Here is a 27097-nt window from a genome sequence, read left to right as displayed (position 1 = left end):
TCAGCACACATCGGTGAAGGAGAAAAATTACTTATTTGCAAAATTTTATAAGAGAAACGAAAAAAAGGTTTTTTTTTTTCTTTTTTCAAAATTTTCAGTCTTTTTTTGTTTATTTAGCAAAAAAATAAAAAAGCCAGTGGTGAATAAAGCGGTTGTATAGTCCAGAAAAAAACAAAACAAAAAAACTATAAGGCAAAGACATAATGAGCTAGTATGCACTGCATACTAGCTCATTATGAAATACTCACCTTAGAACGAAGCCCCCACATCGTCTCCTGGTCACCGCAGAGAAAGCTGACATTTTGCCTCAGCGATTCTTCCGGGTCATAGGGGTATACAACCGCTTTAAATACCACCAAAAGAAATCTCTAGCTGTCTCAAAAAAAGGATAAAAAAATAGTTTAGGTACAGCAACTGTATTTGCGGATGATACTAAGCTAAGCAGGGCAATAACTTCTCCACAGGATGTGGAAACCTTGCAAGAAGATCTGAACACATTAATAGGGTTGGCAACTACATGGCAAATGAGATTTAATGTAGAAAAATGTAAAATAATGCATTTGGGTGGCAAAAATATGAATGCAATCTATACACTGGGGGAGAACCTCTGGGGGAATCTAGGATGGAAAAGGACCTGGGGGTCCTAGTAGATGATGGGCTCAGCAATGGCATGCAATGCCAAGCTGCTGCTAACAAAGCAAACAGAATATTGGCATGCATTAAAAAGGGGATTAATTCCAGAGATAAAACGATAATTCTACAGGGCATGGTCTGGGCATGGCCGAGTAAGGACGTGTTTCTGTGGAGCTCCCGGTCTGTCCTGGCCTTTCCAGCCCTAACATCAGCGGATAAATTCTGAAAATAAGGCATGTACTCTGCTGGGAAACGCAGAGGGAAACACAACAAGAAACCTCTTCGTAGACCACAAGCGAACGGAGCAATTTACAATTACTTCCCCGGCTCTCAGGAATCATCTCCGACCCCTAAGATAGCGGACGGCATGAGGCTCGGCGAACATGTGAGTTCAATGCAGCGTGACTCACAGACACCTCCCGGGGCTTCACTTTGCTCGGAAAGAGACCTTGAGACCCCAGCAATATTCCACTTCAACCACCAGGAATCAGCCCACCCGCACCTTACACCCCTCACCCTTACACCCAGACACGGAGCTGAGGGCGCTTCTGCAGGCTTTACCTACAAGAGATGATATAGAATCCCAAGCCAGCAGACTTGAAACCTCTCACCGCAAGGACATAGTGGCGGTTCGCTCAGACATCACCTCCCTGACAGAACGAATGGGAGCAGGGGAAGCCTCAGTGACGGCACTGGAGAGGAGTTTAAAGCAAGTGGAAGACACACAGGCCGCACAATCAACGGCGGTACTCACCCAGCAGCTGCACCTGGAAGAAATAGAAGATCCCAGCAGGAGAAACAACCTGCGACTTCGTGGATTACCCGAAGCCACGGCCACAGTGGACCTGGCGGCAACTACGCTAGCGATATTCAGGAACATAGCAGGAGACAACTTCACGGCCTCCATAGAGCACAAAGAAATCATCCTGAGGAAAGCATTGGAGGTGAGAGATTGAATTCGATGGAGCTAACCTTCAGATTTTTCCGGACCTTTTAAGAGCCACCTTGCAGCGGAGAGCACTGCTGAAACCTGTTCTTGAAAATGCCCAGAATTCTGGCATCACATATAGATGGGGCTTTCCCATAGCCGTGACTTTCAAGAAGCATTTACAGTTCTTCACCCTGAGATCGACAACAGAACTCCCTGCACTGTTTGAATTCATGGAAGATTCAGTGGATGTCCCGGATTGGCTCCAAATGATCCCGCGATTTGGCCCCCGTTCAGGTGGATCGAGTCAGAGAAGATCCTGCTCTCCGAGACCTCAGAGAAACCGGCGTAGATCCCGCATTACATCACCAGGAGAAGCCAGGGAGACTTAGCAGTGGCTGCTGCAGCGGTGAGATTGTATGTACCTAAACACAGCCACTAGTACCTCTTCCCCAGTATTCGCCTAGTTATCCTCACTGGTTTTGCCTCCCTGTTGGAGCCTCCTGACACCTTGTCCCAATTTGAAGCCGCTTATGCAAGCCGGAATCTCCCCCCGGACAAAAACTCACCATGCTTCCTCTTCCTTGGGTTTAACCTCAAGCCTAGGATTCAAAAACTGGGGTGGGTTATAGACTGTGGGAGGTGGTGGGACACTGAGGATTAGTAGGAGAGATAAAAAAAATGGATAACTATCTCAGAAACTATCCCCATACACATACCTCCCAACATTTTGAGATGGGAATGAGAGAAACCTACTAGCAAACGTATAGAGGCATAGGACATGCCCCCTGCCACGCTCCCTTAAAGGATAATTAACCAAAAAAAAAGTTAATTAAATCCACAAGTCCTTTTTTTTACCACTACTATTCCTTTATATTGGCTTTTAACATTTACAAATGCAGCAATTTAGAAATTGGATGAAAGGTTTAGCACTGGGGAAACACTATTTGAAAGATAAAAAGTGCATTTTATATACAACTATATAGATCAGACCAAAATGAGGGACAAATGAGGAGGAATGAGGGACGGAGGGACATTGGTCCAAATCAGGGACAGTCCCTCGAAATCAGGGACAGTTGGGAGCTATGCATACATGTACCTTTGCCGGGTGATATGGACACCTGAAACCGGCCCTCGGGGTTGTCACTCAGAGCAAACGTCCCCTCCCCCACACGAGCCTCCATTGGCCCACAATAGCGCCCCTGAACTAGAACTCTCCTTATATCACACGGCAGAATGAACACTTACATTCAGGAACCGAAAGTGTGCATGAGAGACATAATTAGTGGAGAACTGGGGGTTAACGAATGGGTCATCAGTGGGAGACACCCATATACGGTGAACAAGACATTCTGCTTTCATGAGTCTGTACGTATCTAGGAGAAGGGGAAAATCTGTGACTCTAATGGGCAGATACAGATTTGTAGAAACATTTACACCTAACGGATGGTTGTTTCATACAGGTTGTTATGTTGTCATATGAAGGTCTGGTCAACGTGGGGGGGATAGGGTAAGATAAACCATCAGCTGCAATCTAAGAAAAGTTTTAAAGCCTTAAATTTTTTCTGTAAACGAAAGTTGTCCTCCCCTGCTCATACCTATTGGAAGAGGGTTGGGGAGGGATAGCTACAGGTGACCACATGCATCTCAGAAGTACTTGCTATGGGTTCACAAACCTCCCCCCCACGGTGTACCAACTCGATGTTATTGTAATATGTTCTTGGGTTTTGGATAGTAAGCTAGTGACCATACCATGCAGGATGGGAGTGACCTCCTGAGCTATAATGGTGGAAGTTAGGAACCATTGATGTTGCACAGAGGTCAGTGCCAGCCGGTTTGGGTGGAGAAGGGGGGGGAAATTCCCTCAATTGGGGGGAGGGGCGGGACCTACAGGTTCGAAAATTACAACAGCAATCTCCCACACTCCCCCCCGGTTTACCCAGGGAAGGGAGTGAGGGTGACACTGCGGGGATGGGTGCAGCCACACTGGCTAGTTACAATAATCAGGTCTGCCCACACCGCAACAAAATGCCAGATGGCATAGACAAGGAATTGTTAGAAATACTGACCAGACCGGAGAGTTTCAGTGGAGGGAAAAGGACTGTGCCTGTGTTAGGCAAAAAAGTTTTCACACCTAATGTTTGCAGGTATTTAACAAAACCTTGTAATTATTGACTTGACACGGGGGTCACGTATGACTACATATGGAATTGCATATATGTTAATGCCTGTTCGCTTGCCTACTTATGTGTTGTTTTTATGTTTTTATGTTTTTTACATATTACATGCCAAAGTTTTAACATAGGGCTGGGGGGGCTGGTCGGGACTGGGTAGACTCCCCCGGTCGTAGTCTAACCTCCTCCCCAAAAGGGCGAAGCACCTCCCCGGTGATAACCGGAGTGTGTTTCTTTGCAAAATTTTGCATACAATTGTTTCTTGACAGTTAGAGCTGGACAGGACAATTTCTGGTACTTACTGTTCGCTCTACTCTTTTTAGAACTATTCTTGCTCTCTCTTTTCTATTCTATCCCTCCTCTTTAATCCTCGACTTTGTATTTTCCCATACCAACCCCTCCTACCCACTCATAACCCCCTCCCCCTGTTGACACTGGCGTGATGGACCACGTTAATATTTTTTCACTGAACGCTAAGGGATTGAATGTCCCTGAGAAACGCCGTATGCTCTTGAATGATCTTAAAAGAGCTAGAGCAGATATAGCGTCTATACAGGAAAACCATTTCAAAACAGGTGCACCACCATGCCTGAAAAAACGGTATTTTCAGACAACTTATCATGCCACAAATCCAATGACAAAATCAAAAGGTGTGTCAATACTTCTTGCAGGGAAAATACCCTGGACCTGCCGTGACACTAAAGTAGACACCGAAGGACAATAGGTATTTATCAAATAGGAGAAGTGCTGGTAACTCTAGCTACGGTCTATGCACCAAATGACAGACAAGATACATTTATACACAATACACTGGCCCTCCTGATGGATTTTACTGAAGGGCACTTGATTCTGGGAGGTAATTTTATCCTCCAGTACCTCATCTCTGCGAACCAGTATACATAAACGCATCACTAAAGATCTCCATGAGGCCCAACTGATAGACATATGGAGGCTCCACCATGCAGGGGAAAGAGACTACACATTTTTTTTCACCCCCCCCCCCCCCCCCCACACACACACAAAGTATACTCTCGCGTTGATTATTTCTTGATACTACATAGCCAACTAGAAGCAGAGCACGACCCAATGATAGGTAATATCACTTGGTCAGACCACGCACCCATCACTATGCGTTACACCCTATCTCAGACCTTGACAACCAAAACCAAGTTCTGGAGACTCAACGAAAGTCTATTACAGACCCCTACGGTGCTGACAGATGTTACTAAAGAACTGGACCAATATTTTTCAACTAACGACACTGACAATTGTGACCCAGGGATACTTTGGGAAGAACACAAGTCCGTAATCAGGGGGGTTCTGATCAAGCACGGAGCTCATATTAAACGAGAACGGGAAAAGCAAATATTGATACTTCTACATAAGGTACATGAATTAGAAACCAAGCACAAGAGGAACCCAGTACCTTCACTAGAAACAGAATTACAGACTCTCCGCAGACAAACAGTAGACATACTACAGTATAAGGCTAAAGCGGAATTACAATCCTGTAGGAAACTTACCTATGAATCTGGAAACAAATGCGGGAAACTTCTGGCTAAAGCAGTTAGAAAACAGAGACTACACACATATATTCCCCAAATCATCTCATCTAGTCACAGGAGAGTCATGCCTACCCAAATTGCCAGTGAATTTAAGGCCTACTACTCTTCCTTATACAACCTACCGCAACAGCGTAATAGTGACGCTGCAATAAGGGACTATCTTAATTTGTCAGGCATTCCCAAACTTTCAGAGGAAACTGGAGCCGCATTGGAGGAACCCATCACGTTGATGGAACTACAATGCGCCATCAAAAGTATGAAACCAGGTAAAGCGCCAGGCCCAGATGGGTTTACTCTTCAATATTATCAAACCCTTCTACCAGTACTAGACCCCTACATGATTAAACTATTCAACAATCTTACAGAGGGAGGTAACCTACAAAGAGATACCTTGAGAGCACACATCTCCCTCATACGGAAAGCAAAGATCCAACCCAGCCTATATCTCTTCTGAATATAGATCTCAAACTCTTTACTAAAATACTGGCCAACAGACTATCCCAGCATATGACAGACCTGATACATTTGGACCAAGTAGGTTTCGTTTCTTCAAGAGAGGCAAGGGACAACACCACCAAGGTACTTAATTTGATCCATAGGTCTTCAGTGACCAAAACGCAGTGCATCTTTCTCAGCACAGATGCTGAGAAAGCCTTTGACCGGGTGAGTTGGAAATTATTGTCCTCCGTTCTCAAACACATCGGACTCGGGGAGGGCTGCCCTCTGTCACCCCTTCTCTTCGCCCTCGTTTTAGAACCCTTCCTGTGTACGATACGCCAGAACGCAGATATATCTGGAATTACCATAGATCAGACCCAATATAAAATATCTGCAACTACCTAGGAACCAATATTCCCAATGACCTGACACACACATTTGCACTAAATTTTCCCCCCAATGTTATCCAAAGTAAGAGAGCTGCTCGAGGAGTAGAACAAAGGACTCCACTCCTGGTTTGGCAGATGCAACCTTATCAAAATGTGCATCCTCCCGAAGTTTCTTTACTTATTTCAAGCGCTACCAATTAAGATCCCACCTATATATTTTAAACGAGTACACTCGATGTTTACTAAATTTATATGGTCCTATACAAAACCACGACTACGCAAGCGTTACCTGACGCTACCGAAACACTACGGGGGACTAGCCCTTCCTGACATAAAACACTATTATCAAGAGGTGCACCTAGGAAGAATTATTGATTGGAACAGGCATGAACAAACCAAATTGTGGACTCAAATAGAACGCGCCCAGGTAGGGGTCCCATTAAAAGGAGCGATTTGGTGCTATGTTCGGCTACCTCCAGACATGACGACACATCCTATCATAGGCACCACGCTACAGGTGGGCTCCACAATAATCAATACAACATCCCTGACATCCAGACAATCTCCAATAACCCCAATTCTAGGCAATCCGGCGTTTCTGCCCGGACTAAACCGATCAGAGTATGAGACACTGTGGATAGTGGGTAATGACTGCGCCCTACATTATATAGATGGGGATCAATGGACTTCGATCCAATCACTGATGAGCGATGCCGGGGGCTTCCAGCTTCCATTTTGAAAGGTGATTCGTCTACATCACTTCATTCATTCAATACTGGAACCGGTGCAATTCAAACGCGACCTGACAACATTTGAGGACTACTGTAGAGACGAGGGGCTATTACCCCAAGTGCTCTCAAAAACATATTCTCTGCCAAATACCCCAGCAGAACAACCAGATTTACTGTTCCTGCAAAAATGGAAAAGTGACCTACAATGCACTTTCACTGCCATACAAAAACAAAACATTATCAGATTCTCTATAAGATTTTAACAAGGTGGTACTATACACCTCAGTTACTTCACAGATTCTTCCCTAATACAACAGATACAGTATATGCTGGAGATGCCAAACAGACAAAGGAACACTTCACATCTTTTGGTCCTGCCCACTACTGCATCACTTTTGGACAACAATAGAGACAATCATACAAAAATTCACAGATCACACAATCAGGAGAGACCCAGTGTTCTTCCTGCTGCACGCCACCACAATCCCGGCACAGTCGTATAAGAAATCCATAATACGACACTTACACAATGCTGCAAAATCCTGTATTCCAGCTACATGGAAACAAAACATCCCCACATCTATTGGATTGTGGCTGCGTAAAGTAGAAGACATTAAAAAAATGGAAGATTTAGTGCTTACAGCATAACACAAACACGAAAAGCATTCTAAAACTTGGATATTATGGAATATATTCATATTCTTTGATGAAGGGCAGACTTTATTAAACTCTTAAAGGCAGGGCCGTCTTTAATATCGATTGGACCCTGGGCAAACGTTTTCTTGGGCTGCCCACTAGAATTTCGCTCTCCACCTGCTCTGAGACATACAATAAATAGCAGCTAGACTAGTCAGTTAGGGGTAGCACTGCACACTGAGATATCAGGACACAGCAAGGGACTAAAACTTCAAGAGACAAGGGAATTTAAACTGGGATAGTTGGCAAGTATGAGGCAGCTGCTTTGGGCCCCCCAACAATGACAGGTCCCAGGGCAGCTGCCCCTTTTGCCCTGCCTTAAAGACGGCCCTGCTTAAAAGTCACAATGAAACTCACAGACTGAAAGGTAACACCACTACCTCATCCATCACATCCTTGTTAAACTATCCCCCCCCACTCCCCTTCCTCCCCCTCTCTTTTTTCTTACTTTCTCTATCCTTTCTTCCCTCAATTGAGGGTTCTATCTTTAGTTGGTTTGATGGCAGCCTTTCTATCCGGTTTCGCCATTGTGGTCGGGACTCAGGCAATCCGACTGTGTGTGCGGCCCGGTGACTGAGGCAGTATCATAACTAGTTGCTTATGAGATAAGGAATGGCTATGGACACAGTGGGTGATGGATAGAATGATTTAGCACAGTTGTTTTTTTCTTTTTTTCTTCTATCATATTTTATGTCACCCATATTGTAGACAAGATCTGAGTCTTCTCTTGAAGACTAATATGTATGATTGATTGCCTATTATGACCACTGTTGTATTGTACCTTTTCTGTACTCCTTCTCTTTGAAAAATTCAATAAAACATATATTTGAAAAAAAAAAGAAAAAACGATAATTCTCCCGCTCTACAAGACAATGGTCCGGGCCGCTCCTGGAGTATGCTGTCCAGTTCTGAGCACCAGTCCTCAGGAAGGATGTGCTGGAAATGGAGCGAGTACAAAGAAGGGCAACAAAGCTAATAAAGGGTCTGGAGGATATTAGCTATGAGGAAAGGTTGCGAACACTGAACTTATTCTCTCTGGAGAAGAGACGCTTGAGAGGGGATATGATTACTATATACAAATACCGTACTGGTGAACCCACAATAGGGATAAAACTTTTTCGCAGAAGGAAGTTTAACAAGACACGTGGCCACTCATTAAAATTAGAAAAAAGAGGTTTAACCTTAAACTACGTAGAGGGTTCTTTACTGTAATGCCCTGTACACACGGTCAGACATTGATCGGACATTCCGACATAAAATCCATGGATTTTTTCCGACGGATGTTGGCTCAAACTTGTCTTGCATACACATGGTCACACAAAGTTGTCGGAAAATCCGATTGTTCTGAACGCGGTGACGTAAAACACGTACGCCGGGACTATAAACGGGGCAGTAGCCAATAGCTTTCGTCTCTTAATTTATTCTGAGCATGCGTGGCACTTTGTGCGTCGGATTTGTGTACACACGATCGGAATTTCTGACAACGGATTTTGTTGTCGGAAAATTTTATAGCAAGCTCTCAAATTCCGGAAATTCTGATGGAAAATGTGTGATGGAACCCACACACGGTCGGAATTTCCGACAACAAGGTCCTATCACATATTTTCCGTCGGAAAATCCAACCGTGTGTACAGGGCATAAGAGTGGCAAGGATGTGGATTTCCCTTCCACAGGCGGTGGTCTCAGCGGGGGGCATCAATAGTTTCAAGAAACTATTAGATAAGCACCTGAATGACCACAACATACAGGAATATACAATGTAATACTGACATATAATCACACACATAGGTTGGACTTGATGGACTTGTGTCTTTTTTCAACCTCACCTACTATGTAACTATGCAGCATTGCATGACCGTGCAGTTGTCATTCAAAGGGCAACATGCAAGTAGGCAAGTGGTTAATTAGTACAGTTTTCGTACGAATATACAATACAAATACACTACAACGCATGACATCACTGAATTTTTAATCTGTCGTGCAAGAATTTTCGTAGTTTAGTAACCTCTTCATTTTCGATCTGGAAACTAGCATGCAAAAAAAAACAAAAAAAAAACGAACGATCATTTGTCTGATAATCTCATTGTGTGTAGGCTTAAGAACTGAACTTATATTATATGATATTCCTTATTTTGTATTGTCTTTTTATCTACTTTCTTTTATACAACTCATAAATCGTGCAGCAAACAGCATCGCTCGAGGCTTGACGCCCAAAAGAAGCTCCTGATCCTTTTTTTGGGCGACAAGCTTCACGAGATGCAGTTTTCTGCATTTATTGTGATTTATCGCGTGACAACCGTGGCACAACCACACTGCTTTTTTTAGGTGGCATCTGAAATTCGCGTTGTGCGATTTGTCATTTTAGCAGAGCCTTTTGGAATCATGGGCAGAATCGCGGTACCGCAATTTAAAACGCCCAGGTGCAAATGCAGCCTGAGAGGTGACTCACAAACTCTGTGAATAAGAAGAGAATAAAAAGGAGCAAATTAAATAATATAGGTGTGGGGAGATGAAAAAAAGAAAATAATAAAGGTAATATTACATAACAAATAAGAAGAAGCTAAGCACATGAAAAGCTGTGTTTGGTTTCCTGGACTTTAAACACTGAAAATGCAGAGGAAGTGACAGCATGAAGGGAGGGGAGTGCAGGAGGGGAGGGGGGGTGTATTATTCCCGTATACGGATTAAAGACTAGGGCCCCAGAGGGCTGGGAGAGTCATAGAGCCAGCAGATGAGAGCTGGAGGCAGCCCAGGGTGCTAGGCTGGCTGGATAGGTGGGGGGGTACAGTGTGGGAAGTGTATGACGAAGAGAGTGTGAGAGCGGAAAAATAAAGAGGAAGTGAGAGGAGATCAGAAAAGCAAGAGAAAATCTCAAGAAAGCAAGACAGCGAACGCACGCCTGCACCCAGCGTGCTCCCAGGATAATGACAAGACCAGCTCCTGATAACAGGTGAGATACCAGCCCAACTCTCATCTCTCTTTACCTTCTATGGACAGCCCCTTGATATTCCTGGGAACTTGTTTTTCATGTTTTTCAGTAGCAATAAGCAAATTGATTTGTATATCAGACACACCGGCCAATCCGAGACTTGCAACATTTTTGGGTCCTCCTAAATGCGTAAATGCAAGGCGGTCCAGTCTGCGGAGAATTATACAATGCAGAAATTTATTTTATTGATTATAGGTATTTATATAACACCGAAAATTTACACACATTCACATCCATCCTTGTGCTCAAGAAGCTTACAATCTAAAGTTGGCCAGAGATGGACTGAAATTCAGGTGGTTCAGCAGGGACCAGCCAAATTCAATACGTCTATGGCCATTCCCACTCGACAGAAATCAATCTATTGATCAACTTTTGTCAAATGAGATATTGGAAATTTTTCATTCGATCAGCAGCTGCAGCGCTGATCAATGTATTCTGACAGCGCGGGGGGTGGGGGGGTGGGGGGGGGGTTTGTCAGAATACAATAGCGCAGCAGGGAAGATTCCTTCATCCACCTCACTTGTGTGGATGGGGGAATCCATTTTTTTTTTTCAAAAAATGACCCATTTATGGCCAGCTTAGGGCAGCATTTCACAACCTTTTTTAACACAGAGAAACCCTTGAAATAAGTTTGGGGTCTCAGGGAACCCCTACTAATAGTTACTATATCTATAACTATATGGATAAGTAAAAGAATAAGAAATGAGTGATACTTTGTGTATTTGTCACCCAGCCTTTATGACAGTTAGGTTCAGTAACAGCAATTATATGAAATCAAAACAATAAAGGAAAAGTAGACAGTGAAAATTGTAGTGTTCCTTCATACTAGTGGTTGGATTGGTGAAGTTGCCCCTTACAATGGTGGTTAAGAACCTTCTTAAATTGGTGGTCAGTGAGAAAAACTCATTATATTGGCAGTAATTGGGAGAAGGTCCTTTTACACTGGTGGTCATTGACAGAAGGGTACCATTACACTGATGGTCAGTGGAAGAGAAACACCCCATTACCTTGGTGTTTATTTGGAGAGAAGGACTATATTACACTAGTGGCCAGTAGGAGAGAAGGACCCCATAACTTTGGTGGTCATTTTTTGAAGAGAAGGACTATATTACACTGATGGCCAGTAGGAGAGAAGGACCCCGTTACCTTGGTGGTTATTTGGAGGGAAGGACTATATTACACTGATGGCCAGTAGGAGAAAAGGACCCATTACCTTGTTGGTCATTTGAAGGGAAGGGCTATATTACACTGTTGGCCAGTAGGAGAGAAGGACCCCGGTACCTTGGTGGTCATTTGAAGGGAAGGACTACAATACATTTGGGCCCAGTGGGAGAGAAGGACCCTGGTACCTTGGTGGTCATTTGAAGGGAGGGACTATATTACACTGATAGCTAGTAGGAGAGAAGGTCCCCATTACCTTGGTGGTCCATTGGAGGAAAGGACTACATTACACTGGTGGCCAGTGGGAGAGAAGGACCCCGGTACCTTGGTGGTCATTTGAAGGGAAGGACTACAATACACTGGTGGCCAGTGGGAGAGAAGGACCCCGGTACCTTGGTGGTCATTTGAAGGGAAGGACTACAATACACTGGTGGCCAGTGGGAGAGAAGGACCCCGGTACCTTGGTGGTCATTTGAAGGGAAGGGCTATATTACACTGATGGCCAGTAGGAGAGAAGAACCCCGGTACCTTGGTGGTCATTTGGAGGGAAGGACTACAATACACTGGTGGCCAGTGGGAGAGAAGGACCCTGGTACCTTGGTGGTCATTTGAAGGGAGGGACTATATTACACTGATGACCAGTAGGAGAGAAGGTCCCCATTACCTTGGTGGTCCATTGGAGGGAAGGACTACATTGCACTGGTGGCTAGCGGAAGAGAAGGACCAGGGCCATTTTTAAGGCAGGGCAAAAGGGGCAGCTGCCCTGGGCCCTGTCATTGTTGTGGGGCCGAAAACAGCTGCCTCATACTTGCCAACTATCCCAGTTTAAATTCCCTTGCCCCTTGAAGTTTTAGTCCCGTGCTGTGTCCTGATATCTCAGTGTGAAATGCTGCTACTAATGCTGTTCAGTTCTGCCCTATTGTTTTGTACAAATGACTCACTTGCAGACCCTGTGTTTACATGTAAATAACCGGCAATCATATGTAAATAGCGTCGGCATTCATATGTAAATAGCTGCATCCGGCGGCATAGATATGTAAATAAAGGCGGCATTCATATGTATATCATGCCCCATGTAGTGAGGAGATGATGTGCTGTAACCTCTAGCAGCCAATCATTGAGCAGTATTACTGTACAGTAATCTCTAGCAACCAATCAACAAGTAGAAATCATGTGCTGTAACATCTAGCAACTAATCAGTGAGCCGTAATGTGTGCTGTAACCTCTAGCAACCAGTCAGTAAGCAGTAATGATATGCTGTAACCTCTGGCAACCAAACACAATCGCTGCCTGATCTGATACAATAAACTGATTTTAAGTCTAGCTGCTATTTGTTGTATGTCTCAGAGCAGCAGAGCAGGTGGAGAGCAAAATTGTATGGGGGGGGGCCCAAGAAAACGTTTGCCCAGGGTCTAATCAATATTAAAGACACCCCTGAGAAGGACCCCATTACTGTGGTGGCCAGTGGTAGAAAACCATTAAGAACAGCAAGGGGGGGGGGGGGGGGGGGCAGGTGATCGACACTCCCGGAAGTATTGATTTCTAAAGAAACTTGTGGTACTTTCCTGACTCACTCTATTCTGTAATAATGAATAACATTCAATCTGGAGAGATAATAGCCCAGGAACATTTGATTTTGCTGGCATTCACATAGAACAAATGTACATGCAGTTTTGCAAGATGAATAGCACTGCAAATTTTTTATAAATACACCCCAATGTGCATATTTTCTAGAGGATGATCTAATATAAAGTATTCAACCTTATTCACACTTCCACAGTCTTGCTGTTTGTAAAGACTGGTTCCACCAAAGCAGAACTTTTCTGAGTGGCCTCACCTCTGGCGACATCATCGCATACAATGCAGAACTAGTGGCCATGGCTGGTACTGTATTGTATGTGATGGCGTAGGTGTGCTCACTCAAATTCTACTGCCATAGAGAAGAAGACTTGAGCACTGGCTGCCAAAGGACTGTGGAGTAAGGGAAATGTTTCTCCTATTAGATCATGCACTAGTGAATTAATCTTTCGATTCTCTATCCGCTGGGTGGGGACAATTACGGAGTTCTGGACTGTACTTTAACTTGGACTTGGAGTAAAGTTTTTTTTCTTGTTTTGGATATCGTGGGAAAGGGTTAGAACATGCACTGTGTCTTCATTTCTAGACCTTCTGTTCCAGAAACCAAGAAGAAAATCAGCAGAAGCCCCTGAACAGGTAACAACTGTCATTTTTCAACTCTCATTTTTTTCCCATTCTCTTCTCTTGCTGCTGACAGTGGCCACCAGGACCAAAAATAAAAATGAATCCCCTCAATGGGGACACACAGCAGGAAACACCTGCCATATAGTCTAACTAAGCCTAAATAGTAAAATTAAAGGGTTAAAATATAGCAGATAAAAAATAATATATCCTATACAATTGGGACACAAACCATATTGTAACTGAATTTTGATTTAAAAAATACCTCTCCTTTTCAATCAGCAGCTGATTTAAATCTCTGTAAAATTCAATGCAGTATGACAACCTGGAAGCCTTCTGTATGCTGTTTGTGTACACAATGCCCCCCAGAAATGTCATTCCTGCTTGTGTGATTGGCTGATTGATTTTCCCAGAAGTGTGCAATAAGATAAAAAGTCAGATTTTAGGTACCCCTTGCCATAGGAAAGTTTTGGTGAGATACTCTGCAAGGATTAAATACTTCTAAAGGAATGCAGACCCTGCAGCTTTTCTCATTAGAACACTGAGAGTGCACCAGGTGATTACGATGAACTAGGTCCTCCCATTCGGATTCAGTATCCAAAGGACACGGCGAAACAAACAGCTTTTTCTTCAGAGCAGAAACAGGTAGGAATCTTCTGCAAATTTTGTTAAAACCCTTGCAATGTATATTGATCACCAGAGTGAATTTGTTTCTCAACAAATGTGATTACCCTTTAATCTTTAAAATCTCTAATTATTTTGGTTGGAGACACCTTTTAAATGGGGTATGGAGAGGGCTGCATACTGTAGTAAACCTGCTGTCATTGTTTACTAAGGAGTGGCTTTCAGTGCTAATTTAGGGAGTTTTTTTTTTTGTAGTTTCAGCAGAAAAACTTTGCTTACCTGTCTTTCAGGTTAATCCAACCCTAATATCATGGTATTTTTTTCATTTTTTTTTACAAATGTGTTTCCTGTTTTCTCTGTCTGTCCCAGGGTGGGATGTCTAACGACTTGTGGATTAAATCTCTCGTTGGAGGTCTTGTCATCCTAATTTTTGGCATCACTTCTTCTACAGGTAATCAATGTGCTCCTCTCTGCCTGTATTTTTTAATTCATTTTATATAAGCTGACTATCACAGTGTTGGGTAGCTCCTCTGTACTGCCAGAGGTAGCAACCAACAACAGGTAGGACAAATGCTATAGTGGTGTAAGTCCTCAGACACATGGTCAGTGGTGTAAGTCCTCAGACACATGGTCAGTGGTGTAAGTCCTCAGACACATGGTCAGTGGTGTAAGCCCTCAGACACATGGTCAGTGGTGTAAGTCCTCAGACACATTGTCAGTAGTGTAAGCCCTCAGACACATGGTCAGTGGTGTAAGCCCTCAGACACATAGTTTAGTGGTGTAAGTCCTCAGACACATGATCAGTAGTGTAAATCCTCAGACACATGGTCAGTGGTGTAGGTCCTCAGACACATGGTCAATATTGGCAGTCTTCAGACACGTGGTCAATAGTGGCAATCTTCAGACACATGGTCAATAGTAGCAGTCTTCAGACACATGGTCAATAGTGGCAGTCTTCAGACACATGGTCAAGTCTTCAGACACATGGTCAAGTCTTCAGACACATGGTCAATAGTGGCATTCTTCAGACACATGGTCAATAGTGGCAGTCTTCAGACACATGGTCAAGTCTTCAGACACATGGTCAAGTCTTCAGACACATGGTCAATAGTGGCATTCTTCAGACACATGGTCAATAGTGGCAGTCTTCAGACACATGGTCAAGTCTTCAGACACATGGTCAATAGTGGCAGTCTTCAGACACATGGTCAAGTCTTCAGACACATGGTCACTAGTGGCAGTCTTCAGACACATGGTCAATAGTGGCAGTCTTCAGACACATGGTCAAGTCTTCAGACACATGGTCACTAGTGGCAGTCTTCAGACACATGGTCAATAGTGGCAGTCTTCAGACACATGGTCAAAACAAACAGCAGACAGTAAGGTCCTTTTTCAGATGGATGGTAAAAATGGGTGGCTGAGCTGTGGATTTATTGCCGCCTGGCCGCCCACCCGAACTGTAAAATAACAGCTTTTTACATGCTGAGGTCAGGACATTTTTAATTTGAGGTACAGAGTTTGACAAGCGGCACCACTTGTAAATCTATCCCATTAAGTTCAATCAGACTGCCTTGCAACCGTGTGCAATGCACATGATGGCGGCACGGTAGTGTGGCATTATATAGGTTTTAATCAGGCTTTGAGGAGGCAACATACCACCTGTCCAATGCCCTCTGAAAAGCGATCTCAGCATGCAAGTCCACCCCAAGTGTGAAAGAGCCCTAGCAGAGTAAGGAGGCTGACAACTTTTGGCACCTACAAATAGGTCTTAAACAGAGTCCAGGAACCAGGAAATTGGAGCTATGGCTGACCACGGTAAACAATACACAAGAATATTCCAAGGCATGAACAATCCTACAGAACTCAGAGATAGACAGACATCTATTCAGGACATAAGCATACAGACGAACCTGCTGACCAGGCACTAGGTGGAAGTTCGCTATATAGGTCTTAATGAAGGGTGTGTGTAGGCAGGTTGCCTACGGGTTATTTCTTTAATAGCTGACCCAGGCTGGGAAGGGGTTAATGCTGTGCTGTGCTGTTCCTGGGCTTTTTGGATCCAGCCTGCCCATCCGTGATAAAAAAAAGTTGGAAGGATTGGTTCTGGGGGTCGCCCTTGGCCGAACATGTTGTGAGTGGTGTGGAGGAGGACTGCTGCACTTTGCAGTCTGTTGGAGGCATCGGGGATCCGGAGATCAGCCAGGACTTGGAGAACACCTAAAAATGGACCACTACCTTTTGAAAGTATGCCTGGGCAGCCAAGTCGAGATAGATAGGGATATTGTAAGGTTGGACTGTACTGCTAAGGCTTCTAAGTAAAGTTTCATCAACTGTTCTAAGCCTGGTCTGAAGTTATTCAAAGGGGTGCATGATGGTTCTGATGAATAAAAGTACTTGGGTCAGTAAAGCACATGCGGGGTATTAAGCAAAGCCACTGCAAAAGGTCTACTCCGTAAGTCTAGCAGGAGGAGTAATACAGTTGCTACAAGTAACCAAGTACTAGTGCAAGGTATATTGCAGCCGGTCATTCAGTGAGGTACCTGTTTTTAGGTGACGGTTCCTCCAGTAGCGAGTGTGTTGGTGATCTGGCTCCCTCCCCAGTGGTCGGTCTCCTGTAACAACCAGGAATGAACCTGCGGTACAAAGACCCTTAATGTGGCAATATGGTACGGAAAGGAAGGAGTTAACAGGTGCACGCATGAGGTCTGCGCTATGTGCACGGCGGGACCCCTTACTGGTACTGGGAGTGAGGTAACAGGTGAAAAGAGCGCAGGTTCAGCGGTGTCCCTCTTAATACAACCTACCTCAGGCAACAGTGTTTAGGACACGGGGCAACACTTTTCAGAGGAACTTTATACTTTTATTACCGCAGACAATGCTCATTTCTAAGTCGGGGAACTGCCTTAAAGCGGAGTTCCACCCGTTTTTTAGTTTATTAAAAGTCAGCAGCTACAAAAAGTGTAACTGCTGACTTTTAATAAACAGGCACTCACCTGTCCCACGGTCCAGCGATGGAGGGCGCCCGAAGCCTCGCTCCTCCCCCCCTCCTCTCCGCGGTGCCGTAATAGCAACTGTGGACACTTGGCCGTGACAGCTTACGGCCTTGCGGCAAGTCACGCTGTGCTCTGCTATTGGCCAGGCAATCTTCTGGGACCTGTGATGTGTCTCAGAAGATTGCTGGCAGGGAGGGGTCGCCTAGGGGGAGAGGAGGAGTCGCCTAGGCAGCCGAAAAGAGGAAGCAGGAAGTGGGACAGGAAGTCCCTCTAAATAGAAGGCACCCACTCCCCCCCCCCCAAAAAAAAAATGACATGCCAAATGTGGCATGTAAGGGGCAAGCAGTGCTTAAAGTGGAGTTCCACCCAAAAGTTGAACTTCCACTCATCGGATTCCTCCCCCCCTCCGGTGACACAGTTGGCACCTTTCAGGGGGGAGGGGGGTGCAGATACCTGTATATTACAGGTATCTGTACCCACTTCTGGCATAGATAGCTGCAGAATCTGCGGTTATTTACGCCACTTCCTGCTCCCTCCCCGCTGTCTGCTGGGAAACACACGGGTCCCAGAGACAGCAGGAACCATCCGTATTGCGCTGCGCTAATCGCGCATGCGCAGTAGGGAACCGGGAAGTGAAGCCGCACGGCTTCACTTCCTGATTCCCTTACCGAAGATGGAGGCGGTAGCACCCGAGGACCGAGAGGCGGTTCGGCCTTGGGTGCCGACATCGCGGGCGCCCTGGACAGGTAAGTGTCCATGTTTTAAAAGTCAGCAGCTGCAGTATTTGTAGCTGCTGACTTTTAAAAAAAAAATTTCGGTGGAGCTCCGCTTTAAAGTGGAAGTTCCACTTTTGGGTGGAACTCCGCTTTAATGTTAGATTCTCACATGACTAGGGTATAAAAGATGCTTTGTTCTCCTAACTGCTGGACCACCACTCCACCACTAACCTTTTCTTAAGAAAAAAACCCATGAAACCCATGATGGAGTTTAATGGCCATAGCAGTCTTTTATTAACATTAAAATTAACATATCAACATATAAACATATGAACCTATAAACATATGCAACATATGAACCTCCAGAACAGTCTGACAAATAGGAGTCGCAAGGTCCTTGTGGGCATCTACTTCTAGTACCTGCATAACCACTGCAAATGTTTAGGCCTCCAGCTGCAAAAAACACTGACTACTCGCAGATACCACCAACCATATTAATGGGAGCCGTACCAAGGACAGGTCCCAGCCATAATAATGGGAGCCGTACTGAGGACGGGTCCCTACAAATGTACGTATTTTCCCATAATCAAATCCATGTAAGGACCCTTTACCCCACCAGCTGCCATGACAATCCCACCAGATCCCGGTCCAACCTCAGACCAAAAAACACTGAACACATTAAGGGCAGGAGGGTGGGCAGTTGTCTCAAGCACGCTCTTTTTCCACTCAAGACTTGAGACCCTCCTACAGATCCCCTTTCTGCAGCCCCACTTGCTACCGCCCACCCCACCATTCATGTAAGTGCTAATTTAATAATGCTTTAAACTGCCCAGAAACACCTTTCCCTTTACCAAACCCCATTTAACCCTGTCATGGAGGCCCTGCGTTCATGCTTTTTTAAAACTCCGGGCCTTTTCTTGACCGCCTGATCGCAGCCATTGGTGAGCATGTAAAGGTACCCTCACGTGCAGGGAAAGTGGTCCCACCCACATGTGCTCATCAAAGACAGAGCTATAGTTTTAAATAAAGACCAGCAGAGGGAAACTGTTCAAGGCTGATATTACAGTGACTCACTGGATTATATGCTGTTAGAATTTACAAGGCTGATTCAGGGAACTGCAGAGAAATGCTGTTTCTCAGCCATGGTAACGAGCCCTTAAAGGACAGGTGTTCTTTAAGAAGAGATGCTACAAACTAAGTACCCATGCCTTCCAAATCTATTTCTAAATACATTTACACACCTCAAAAATAGACTTCATTGTCTTGCACCAGCTATAGAAGAGCTTATATGCAGCGTTTATACCAGGACTTTCCTGGGCAGGCCAGGTACTGAAGAGATGATGTCTATAATTGTATTTCTGAAATTCCTGAGGACATTGTTGGGGAGGGTGGTGCATTGTGGAGGTTTTTAGCAAAAGGATCAATTAGAGAGAGACAATCTGAAAGTAAACAACCTCTGCTCTCTCTTTAAAATACTTATAATGCTTTGCAACACCTGTGTCATAGGTGCTTTTTGTATTTTACAAATATTAGAACAAAAAAAAAGATATACGTTGTAAAACATAATTAAAATAATATATATATTTAAAGCAAACCTGTGCTTTGCCTATGCAGGGAGCATAGAAATTATGCTGTAATGTCAGGCATGTGACTCACTCCCCTTTCTCTCATGTAACTTCTCTGGTGCTTTATTATTGGCCCTGCATAGTCACCCATCCCCGTGGAAGCTCTGACTAGAAAAACTTAGGGATGCCGCTCTTCTGAAAATTCACATTTAGGCTGCTTTAGATGTGTAGCGCTGGTAGATTTGCGATCTACCATCTGATAGGTAAATTTAGTGAATTGCTCGTTAGGGGAAGTTAGATTTGCCTCTGTTCCAGCTTGGCTGACATTGCATGTGTTTCCATACTGGGCCGGTGGGTGTCGTTGTTACTATTGGCTAGTGTTGGAAAGGCAACGTGTCAAAGTGTATGGATGCTCTTCTGTCCCGGAGACAACTCAGTGGAGGTGGTCCTCCGAGTGGGATTCTGGGAGAGGGTATTTATGGGACAGACGCCATGTTTTAGGGTCATTTTACAGCCACCTGTTGGCCCTCCTGGCCGACAGGTATGCATTAGAGTGCTACCTCGTGGTCCTCCGTTCCGGAGGCCCGCGTCGCTGCCGCGCATGGGTGGGCCCAGAAGCTTGTCTGGGGCCTACCACAGCAGCCAAGGGGAATGGTCCTGAGCTGTCTATCCAGAGTGAAGAAGCTGGACAACCGGGGAGATCCCAGGGGGGGACCTGTCATGGAAGGATCACGCAGAGTGCTGGTCTGGAGAGGGGCCTGGTGATTCGGTTGGAGGACGTATCCTAAAGTAACTTTACAGCATAGTGTTGCCGGGTTTGGCTTAAAGGTTCAAGCACTGTGACTGACTTTCACTATAAAACCAATACATCCTGTGGCAGAGGATCGTACGGGTTCATCCCAAGCAAGTCTGTGGCAGAGACTTTTGTTCGTGCTGCGTACTGGCTGCTAGGCAAGTGATAGAGACCTATCCAGGTGAGCAAAGAGTGTGTCCCACGAGGGGAGCGCATTCTACTGTAATATTCAACTCTAAAGGACATTTGTCAAGAATCCTACAGAAAGGTATTTGAGCTTCCCTGCAGTTTCCCTTCTGCCTCTTTCCTGCTACTTCCTTCGTTAATTGTTCAATAAAGCATTGAAAACGTACTCAAGTGTTGGTGCTCGTATCGTCCGGAGGTAAACTCAACGGAACCCTAGACCCGGTGCCGGTGAAACAGAGGAAAGGAGAGTGAAGGTAACAAGCCCGCTTTAAACAAGCAGCTCCGCGGAGAGTTATTGCTACACATACATGGGCTCCTTATCTCCCGATAACCCTATAATTGCCGTACTACTGTGCTGCAATTGTGTGCATTGCACATAGTTATGGTGCGGTTGCAGTGGCCCCATAGAACTATTTTAGTCACGTTCAGAGGTGGCATTGCTCACCAAAAGCAACATGCATGTGTACAGCCATGAAACTCACCGTGCTGGCTCTCTCTCATCACGTCTCCCTCTATCACAGCTTGCAAAAAAATGGCCCATGCTACTAGGTATGGTAAACGTGGTTTCCTCCCTGTAATATCGCTCGGGTTATTGTTCCATGACCCTGGAAGTAATGGACAAGGTGGCAGTGTCTCTTTAAATGTCTCTTTTTTATTGGCAAACAAACAAATACAGTAGAGCCCAAACTGTTACGGCCCGTCACCTCTACCTGTTCCACTTTGCACACACTACGCACATTTTACCCCATGAGTGCGAAGGCGGCCTTTTCATTTTCCTTTTAAATAATGAACTTACACATGGCTGTACATCAGATATAAAAGAGCAAAATCCTGAGCTTTTCATTTTATGTAACAAATACTTGTATAGTAAAAGCATTGTAATGCAAAGGGCTGCAAACCACCCCCACCCTCCTGATCTTGTGTTGTTCTGTTCTTTCTACAAATCTGAGCTTAAAGCTAATTTCCCAAGCTCTGAAAGTAATTGCTGAGTCCAATGTCCGCAAACAAAAGTTTACGGAAATTCCCTGATCATGTCATGGATCATTTTAGGGCTTGTCTTCTGCCAACACCTACCCAGGTGACGCAATACAAAAATGCAGTTCATAGATCTGGAATTAAACAAGTTAAACTCCTGAAATATAGAAGCTCCATCATAGGACCCAATGTTATAACCAGGGTGGGGACAAGAGAGGGGTGTGAGGGACAGTCTCCCCAGATGAAGCAATACAAGAATACCATTTATTGATCTCCAGCAAAACAAGTCGGGTAACTCCTGAAATTTAGAAGCTCCTTCATAGGATCCACTGTTATAACCAGGGCCGGGGCGAGGGAGGGTCAAGAAGGACAGTCGCCCTAAGTGAAGCAATACAAGAATGCCAGTTAGAGATCTCCAACAAAACAAGTCAGGTAACTCCTGAAATATAGAAGCTCCATCATAGGATCCACCGCTATAACCAGTGCCGGGGCGAGGGAGGGGAAAGAGGGGCAGTCATCTAGGTGAAGAAATGCAAAAATGCAATTTATGGATCTCCAACAAAACAAGTCAGGTAACTCCTGAAATATAGAAGCTCCATCATAGGATCCACTGCTATAACCAGGGCCGGGGCAAGGGAGGTTCAAGAAGGACAGCCGCCCCAATTGAAGCAATACAAGAATGCCATTTAGAGATCTCCAACAAAACAAGCCAGGAAACTCCTGAAATATAGAAGCTCCCTCATAGGATCCACTGCTATAACCAGGGCCTGGGCAAGGGAGGGTCAAGAAGGACAGTAGCCCCAAGTGAAGCAATACAAGAATGCCATTTAGAGATCTCCAACAAAACAAGTCAGGTAACTCGAGTCCTGAATTATAGAAGCTCCATCATAGGATCCACTGCTATAACCAGTGCCGGGACAAGGGAAGGGCAGCAGGGACAGCCGCCGAGGTGTAGCGCCTTCCTGTGGGAGTGGGGGCGAGGGTGCTGTGCAGTGAGCACTGCACCCCAATGCACTCTCCAGATCAATGGTGGGAATGTTAGGATGGTTCCTTCTACTGGACACCATGTTTCTATCTGCTTTGACCCCAGTTGTTGATGGAAGCTCTTTGAGGAAGTCATATGATGAGTGACGGGGCGGAGTTAGTGACGTCATCACGCCGCACACAGGAAGTTTGAATGGTATCTCCCTGGACCGAGCTGCAGATGAATTTTTAAGGGGATATACATCCCGAATGTTCTGAGAGGTTTACCTAAGTGCACTGCATGATGTGCACATATAAATGTGAGTTTGAATCTTTATATTTTAATAAAGATTGAGTTATACAGTTCAACACTATGTTGGTCCTCTATACTCTTTGAGCAATTCCAATCTGAGGGTCACTGCACATCTGAAGCTAGACGTCCCGCCACAGGAGGAGAGCCGCCAGCCAAGGGGTACTGTCCCCTGAGGGGAAGGCTTATATAGACCTGGGTCAGGTCTATAACTAAGATGAGCGCACACACAGACTGGTGGAGGTGCATAAGGTGTCTTGCTTATTGAGCACACAGAAGAATTAGGATCTGCACAGATTTACCACTTGATTTGGACATTGTTACACTATTCACCAATAATTGGAATGTTTAGTGTTATTGATATCTTTATGAAGTGTTATCATTTATTACACTTGACTTGTCACTTATTCGTTTAATATTTAATTAAGTTTAGTTGTCATTGAAGGGATTTTAGATTTCACTCTGTACTTAATACTTTGGATAAGAGTCACTATCACCATTAATTATCTGAGTTCAAATGTTTCATCAGAAGTCTTTTCACACATAAGAAGTTTAGCGCTTCACTGTTTTTCATCTTCATAGGTGTTAGCAGCAAAACCCACAAATATTTATATAGTATCGTTTTTTTTTACTTTACATACACATAGTAGCGCAGGGGATCATATACACACTATATTACCAAAAGTATTGGGACGCCTGCCTTTGCACGCACATGAAATTTAATGGCATTCTAGTCTTATGCCCTGTACACACGATCGGACATTCCGACCACAAAATCCATCTGATTTTTCCCGACGGATTTTATGCCAAACTTGTCTTGCATACACACGGTCGCACAAAGTTGATCCGAAAAGCCGATTGTTCTGAACGCGGTGACGTAAAACACGTACGTCGGGACTATAAACGGGGCAGTACCCAATAGCTTTAGTCTCTTAATTGTGCGTCGGATTTGTGTGCACACGATCGGAATTTAAACGATCTGATTTTGTTGGCCCACCCTTTGCAGCTATAACAGATCCAACTCTTCTGGAAAGGCTGTCCACAAGGTTTAGGAGTGTGTCTATGGGAATATTTGACAATTCATCCAGTAGCGCATTTGTGAGGTCAGGCACTGATGTTGGATAAGAAGGCCTGGTTCGCAGTCTCCACTCTAATTCATCCCAAAGGTGTTCTATTGGGTTGAGATCAGGACTCTGTGCAGGCCAGTCATGTCCCTCCACCCCAAACTCGCTCATCCATGTCTTTATGGACCTTGCTTTGTGTACTGGTCCAAATCATTTGGTGGAGGGGGGATTATGGTGTGGGGTTGGTTTTTCAGGGGTTGGGCCTGGCCCCTTAGTTCTAGTGAAGGGAACACTTAAGGCGTCAGCATAGCAAGATATTTTGGACAATTTCATGCTCCCAACTTTGTGGGAACAGTTTGGGGATGGCCCCTTCCTGTTCCAACATGACTGCACACCAGTGCAAAAAGCAAGGTCCATAAAAACATAGATGAGCGAGTTTGGAGTGGAGGAGCTTGACTGGCCTGCACTGACCTCAACTTGATAGAACACCTTTGGGATGAATTAGAGCAGAGACTGCTAGCCAGGCCTTCTTGTCCAACATCAGTGCCTGACCTCACAAATGCACTTCTGAAAGAATGAGCAAACATTCCCATAGACACACTCCTAAACCTTGTGGACGGCCTTCCCAGAAGAGTTGAAGCTGTTATAGCTGCAAAGGGTGGGCCAACTCAATATTGAACCCTATGGACTAAGACTGGGATGCCATAAAAAATAATGTTTCAAGTTGTAAAGCGCTGCATAAACTGTTGGCGCTATATAAATCCTGTAGTATAATAATAATAATAATAATAATCATGTGCGTCTAAAGGCAGGTGTCCCAATACTTTTGGTAAATTAATATATATGTGCATAAATATTATCAGTTGGGTACCAGCGCCATACCGCGCCGAGCCGTCCCTGCCTACTCATTCCTGGGTGAACACGTGTCATTTCCCTAGGGTTGAGGGCTAGGGTTATATGTTGGGGCTAGGGTTAGGGTTAAGGGTTAGTGTTAGGGTTAAATGTTAGAGTTAGAGTTAGGGTTAGGGTTAGAATTAAATGTTAGAGTTAGGGTTAGAGTTAGAGTTAGAGTTAGGGTTAGAGTTAGGGTTAGAATTAAATGTTAGAGATAGAGTTAGAGTTAGGGTTAGGGTTAGAGTTAGAGTTAGGGTTAGAGTTAGGGTTAGAATTAAACGTTAGAGTTAGAGTTAGGGTTAGAGTTAGAGTTAGGGTTAGAATTAAATGTTAGAGTTAGGGTTAGAGTTAGAGTTAGGGTTAGAGTTAGGGTTAGAATTAAATGTTAGAGTTAGAGTTAGGGTTAGAGTTAGAGTTAGCGTTAGGGTTAGAGTTAGCGTTAGGGTTAGAGTTAGCGTTAGGGTTAGGGTTAGAGTTAGAGTGAGCATTAGAGTTAGCGTTAGAGTTAGGGTTAGAGTTAGACTTAGGGTTAGGGTTAGGGTTAGAATTAAATGTTAGAGTTAGAGTTAGCGTTAGAGTTAGGGTTAGAGTTAGACTTAGGGTTAGGGGTAGAATTAAATGTTAGAGTTAGGGTTAGAGTTAGAGTTAGGGTTAGGGTAAGAATTAAATGTTAGAGTTAGGGTTAGAGTTAGAGTTAGGGATAGAGTTAAGGTTAGAGTTAGGGTTAGAGTTAGAGTTAGAGTTAGCGTTAGAGTTAGAGTTAGAGTTAGAGTTAGAGTTAGGGTTAGAATTAGAGTTAGGGTTAGAGTTGGGGTTAGAATTAAATGTTAGAGATAGAGTTAGGGTTAGAGTTAGGGTTAGGGTTAGGGTTAGAGTTAAAGTTAGAGTTAGGGTTAGAATTAAATGTTAGAGTTAGAGTTAGGGTTAGAGTTAGCATTAGAGTTAGCGTTAGGGTTAGAGTTAGCGTTAGGGTTAGGGTTAGAGTTAGAGTGAGCATTAGAGTTAGCGTTAGAGTTAGAGTTAGGGTTAGAGTTAGACTTAGGGTTAGGGTTAGAATTAAATGTTAGAGTTAGGGTTAGAGTTAGAGTTAGGGTTAGAGTTAGACTTAGGGTTAGGGTTAGGGTTAGAGTTAGCGTTAGAGTTAGAGTTAGCGTTAGAGTTAGAGTTAGAATTAGGGTTAGAGTTAGTCATGCCCCGTACACACGATTGCACATTTCGACAACAAAATCCATGTTTTTTTTCAGACGGATGTTGGCTCAAACTTGTCTTGCATACACACGGTCACACAAAGTTGGTCGGAAATTCCGAACGTCAAGAACACGGTGACGTACAACACGTACGACGAGCCGAGAAAAATGAAGTTCAATAGCCAGTGCTGCTCTTCTGCTTGATTCCGAGCATGCGTGGCACTTTGTGCATCTGAATTGTGTACACACGATCGGAATTTGTGCAAACGGATTTTGTTGTCGGAAAATTTGAGAACCAGATCTCAAATTTTGTGCGACGGAAATTCCAATGGAAACTGTCCGCTGGAGCGTACACACGGTCGGAATTTCCGACAACAAGCTCCGATCGCACAATTTACGTCAGATAGTCCGACCGTGTGTACAGGGCATAAGAGTTAGAGTTAGGGTTAGAATTAAATGTTGGAGTTAGAGTTAGGTTTAGAGATAGGGTTAGAGTTATGCCCCGTACACACGGTCGGACTTTGTTCGGACATTCCAACAACAAAATCCTAGGATTTTTTCCGACGGATGTTGGCTCAAACTTGTCTTGCATACACACGGTCACACAAAGTTGTCGGAAAATCCGAACGTTCTAAATGCGGTGACGTAAAACACGTACGTCGGGACTATAAACGGGGCAGTGGCCAATAGCTTTCATCTCTTTATTTATTCTGAGCATGCGTGGCACTTTGTGCGTCGGATTTGTGTACACACGATCGGAATTTCCGACAACGGATTTTGTTATCGGAAAATTTTATAGCCTGCTCTCAAACTTTGTGTGTCGGAAAATTCAATGGAAAATGTGTGATGGAGCCCACACACGGTCGGAATTTCCGACAACAAGGTCCTATCACACATTTTCCGTCGGAAAATCCGACCGTGTGT

At 44.5% G+C, this 27097-nt stretch overlaps 1 protein-coding gene across 3 annotated transcripts in view; it reads left to right on the top strand.

Moving 5' to 3' along the window:
• Positions 1-10192: 10192 nt before the first annotated feature.
• The window catches only part of IL27RA (interleukin 27 receptor subunit alpha), a 68890-nt gene continuing 51985 nt past the window's right edge, over positions 10193-27097 (top strand). The window contains exons 1-3 of one of the 3 annotated variants that reach the window (XM_073622754.1): positions 10193-10504; positions 13883-13918; positions 14897-14978. In XM_073622754.1, the coding sequence (XP_073478855.1) occupies positions 14903-14978 (76 nt within the window). In that variant the 5' untranslated portion in view covers positions 10193-10504; positions 13883-13918; positions 14897-14902. Of the gene's footprint in view, positions 10505-13868; positions 13919-14896; positions 14979-27097 lie in introns of all 3 variants that reach the window. The other 2 variants (XM_073622753.1, XM_073622755.1) reach the window with 2 other exon arrangements.

Source organism: Aquarana catesbeiana, linkage group LG03, assembly GCF_042186555.1.
Source record: "Aquarana catesbeiana isolate 2022-GZ linkage group LG03, ASM4218655v1, whole genome shotgun sequence".
Taxonomy (NCBI): domain Eukaryota; kingdom Metazoa; phylum Chordata; class Amphibia; order Anura; family Ranidae; genus Aquarana; species Aquarana catesbeiana.
This window is presented reverse-complemented; position numbering and strand designations above follow the sequence as displayed.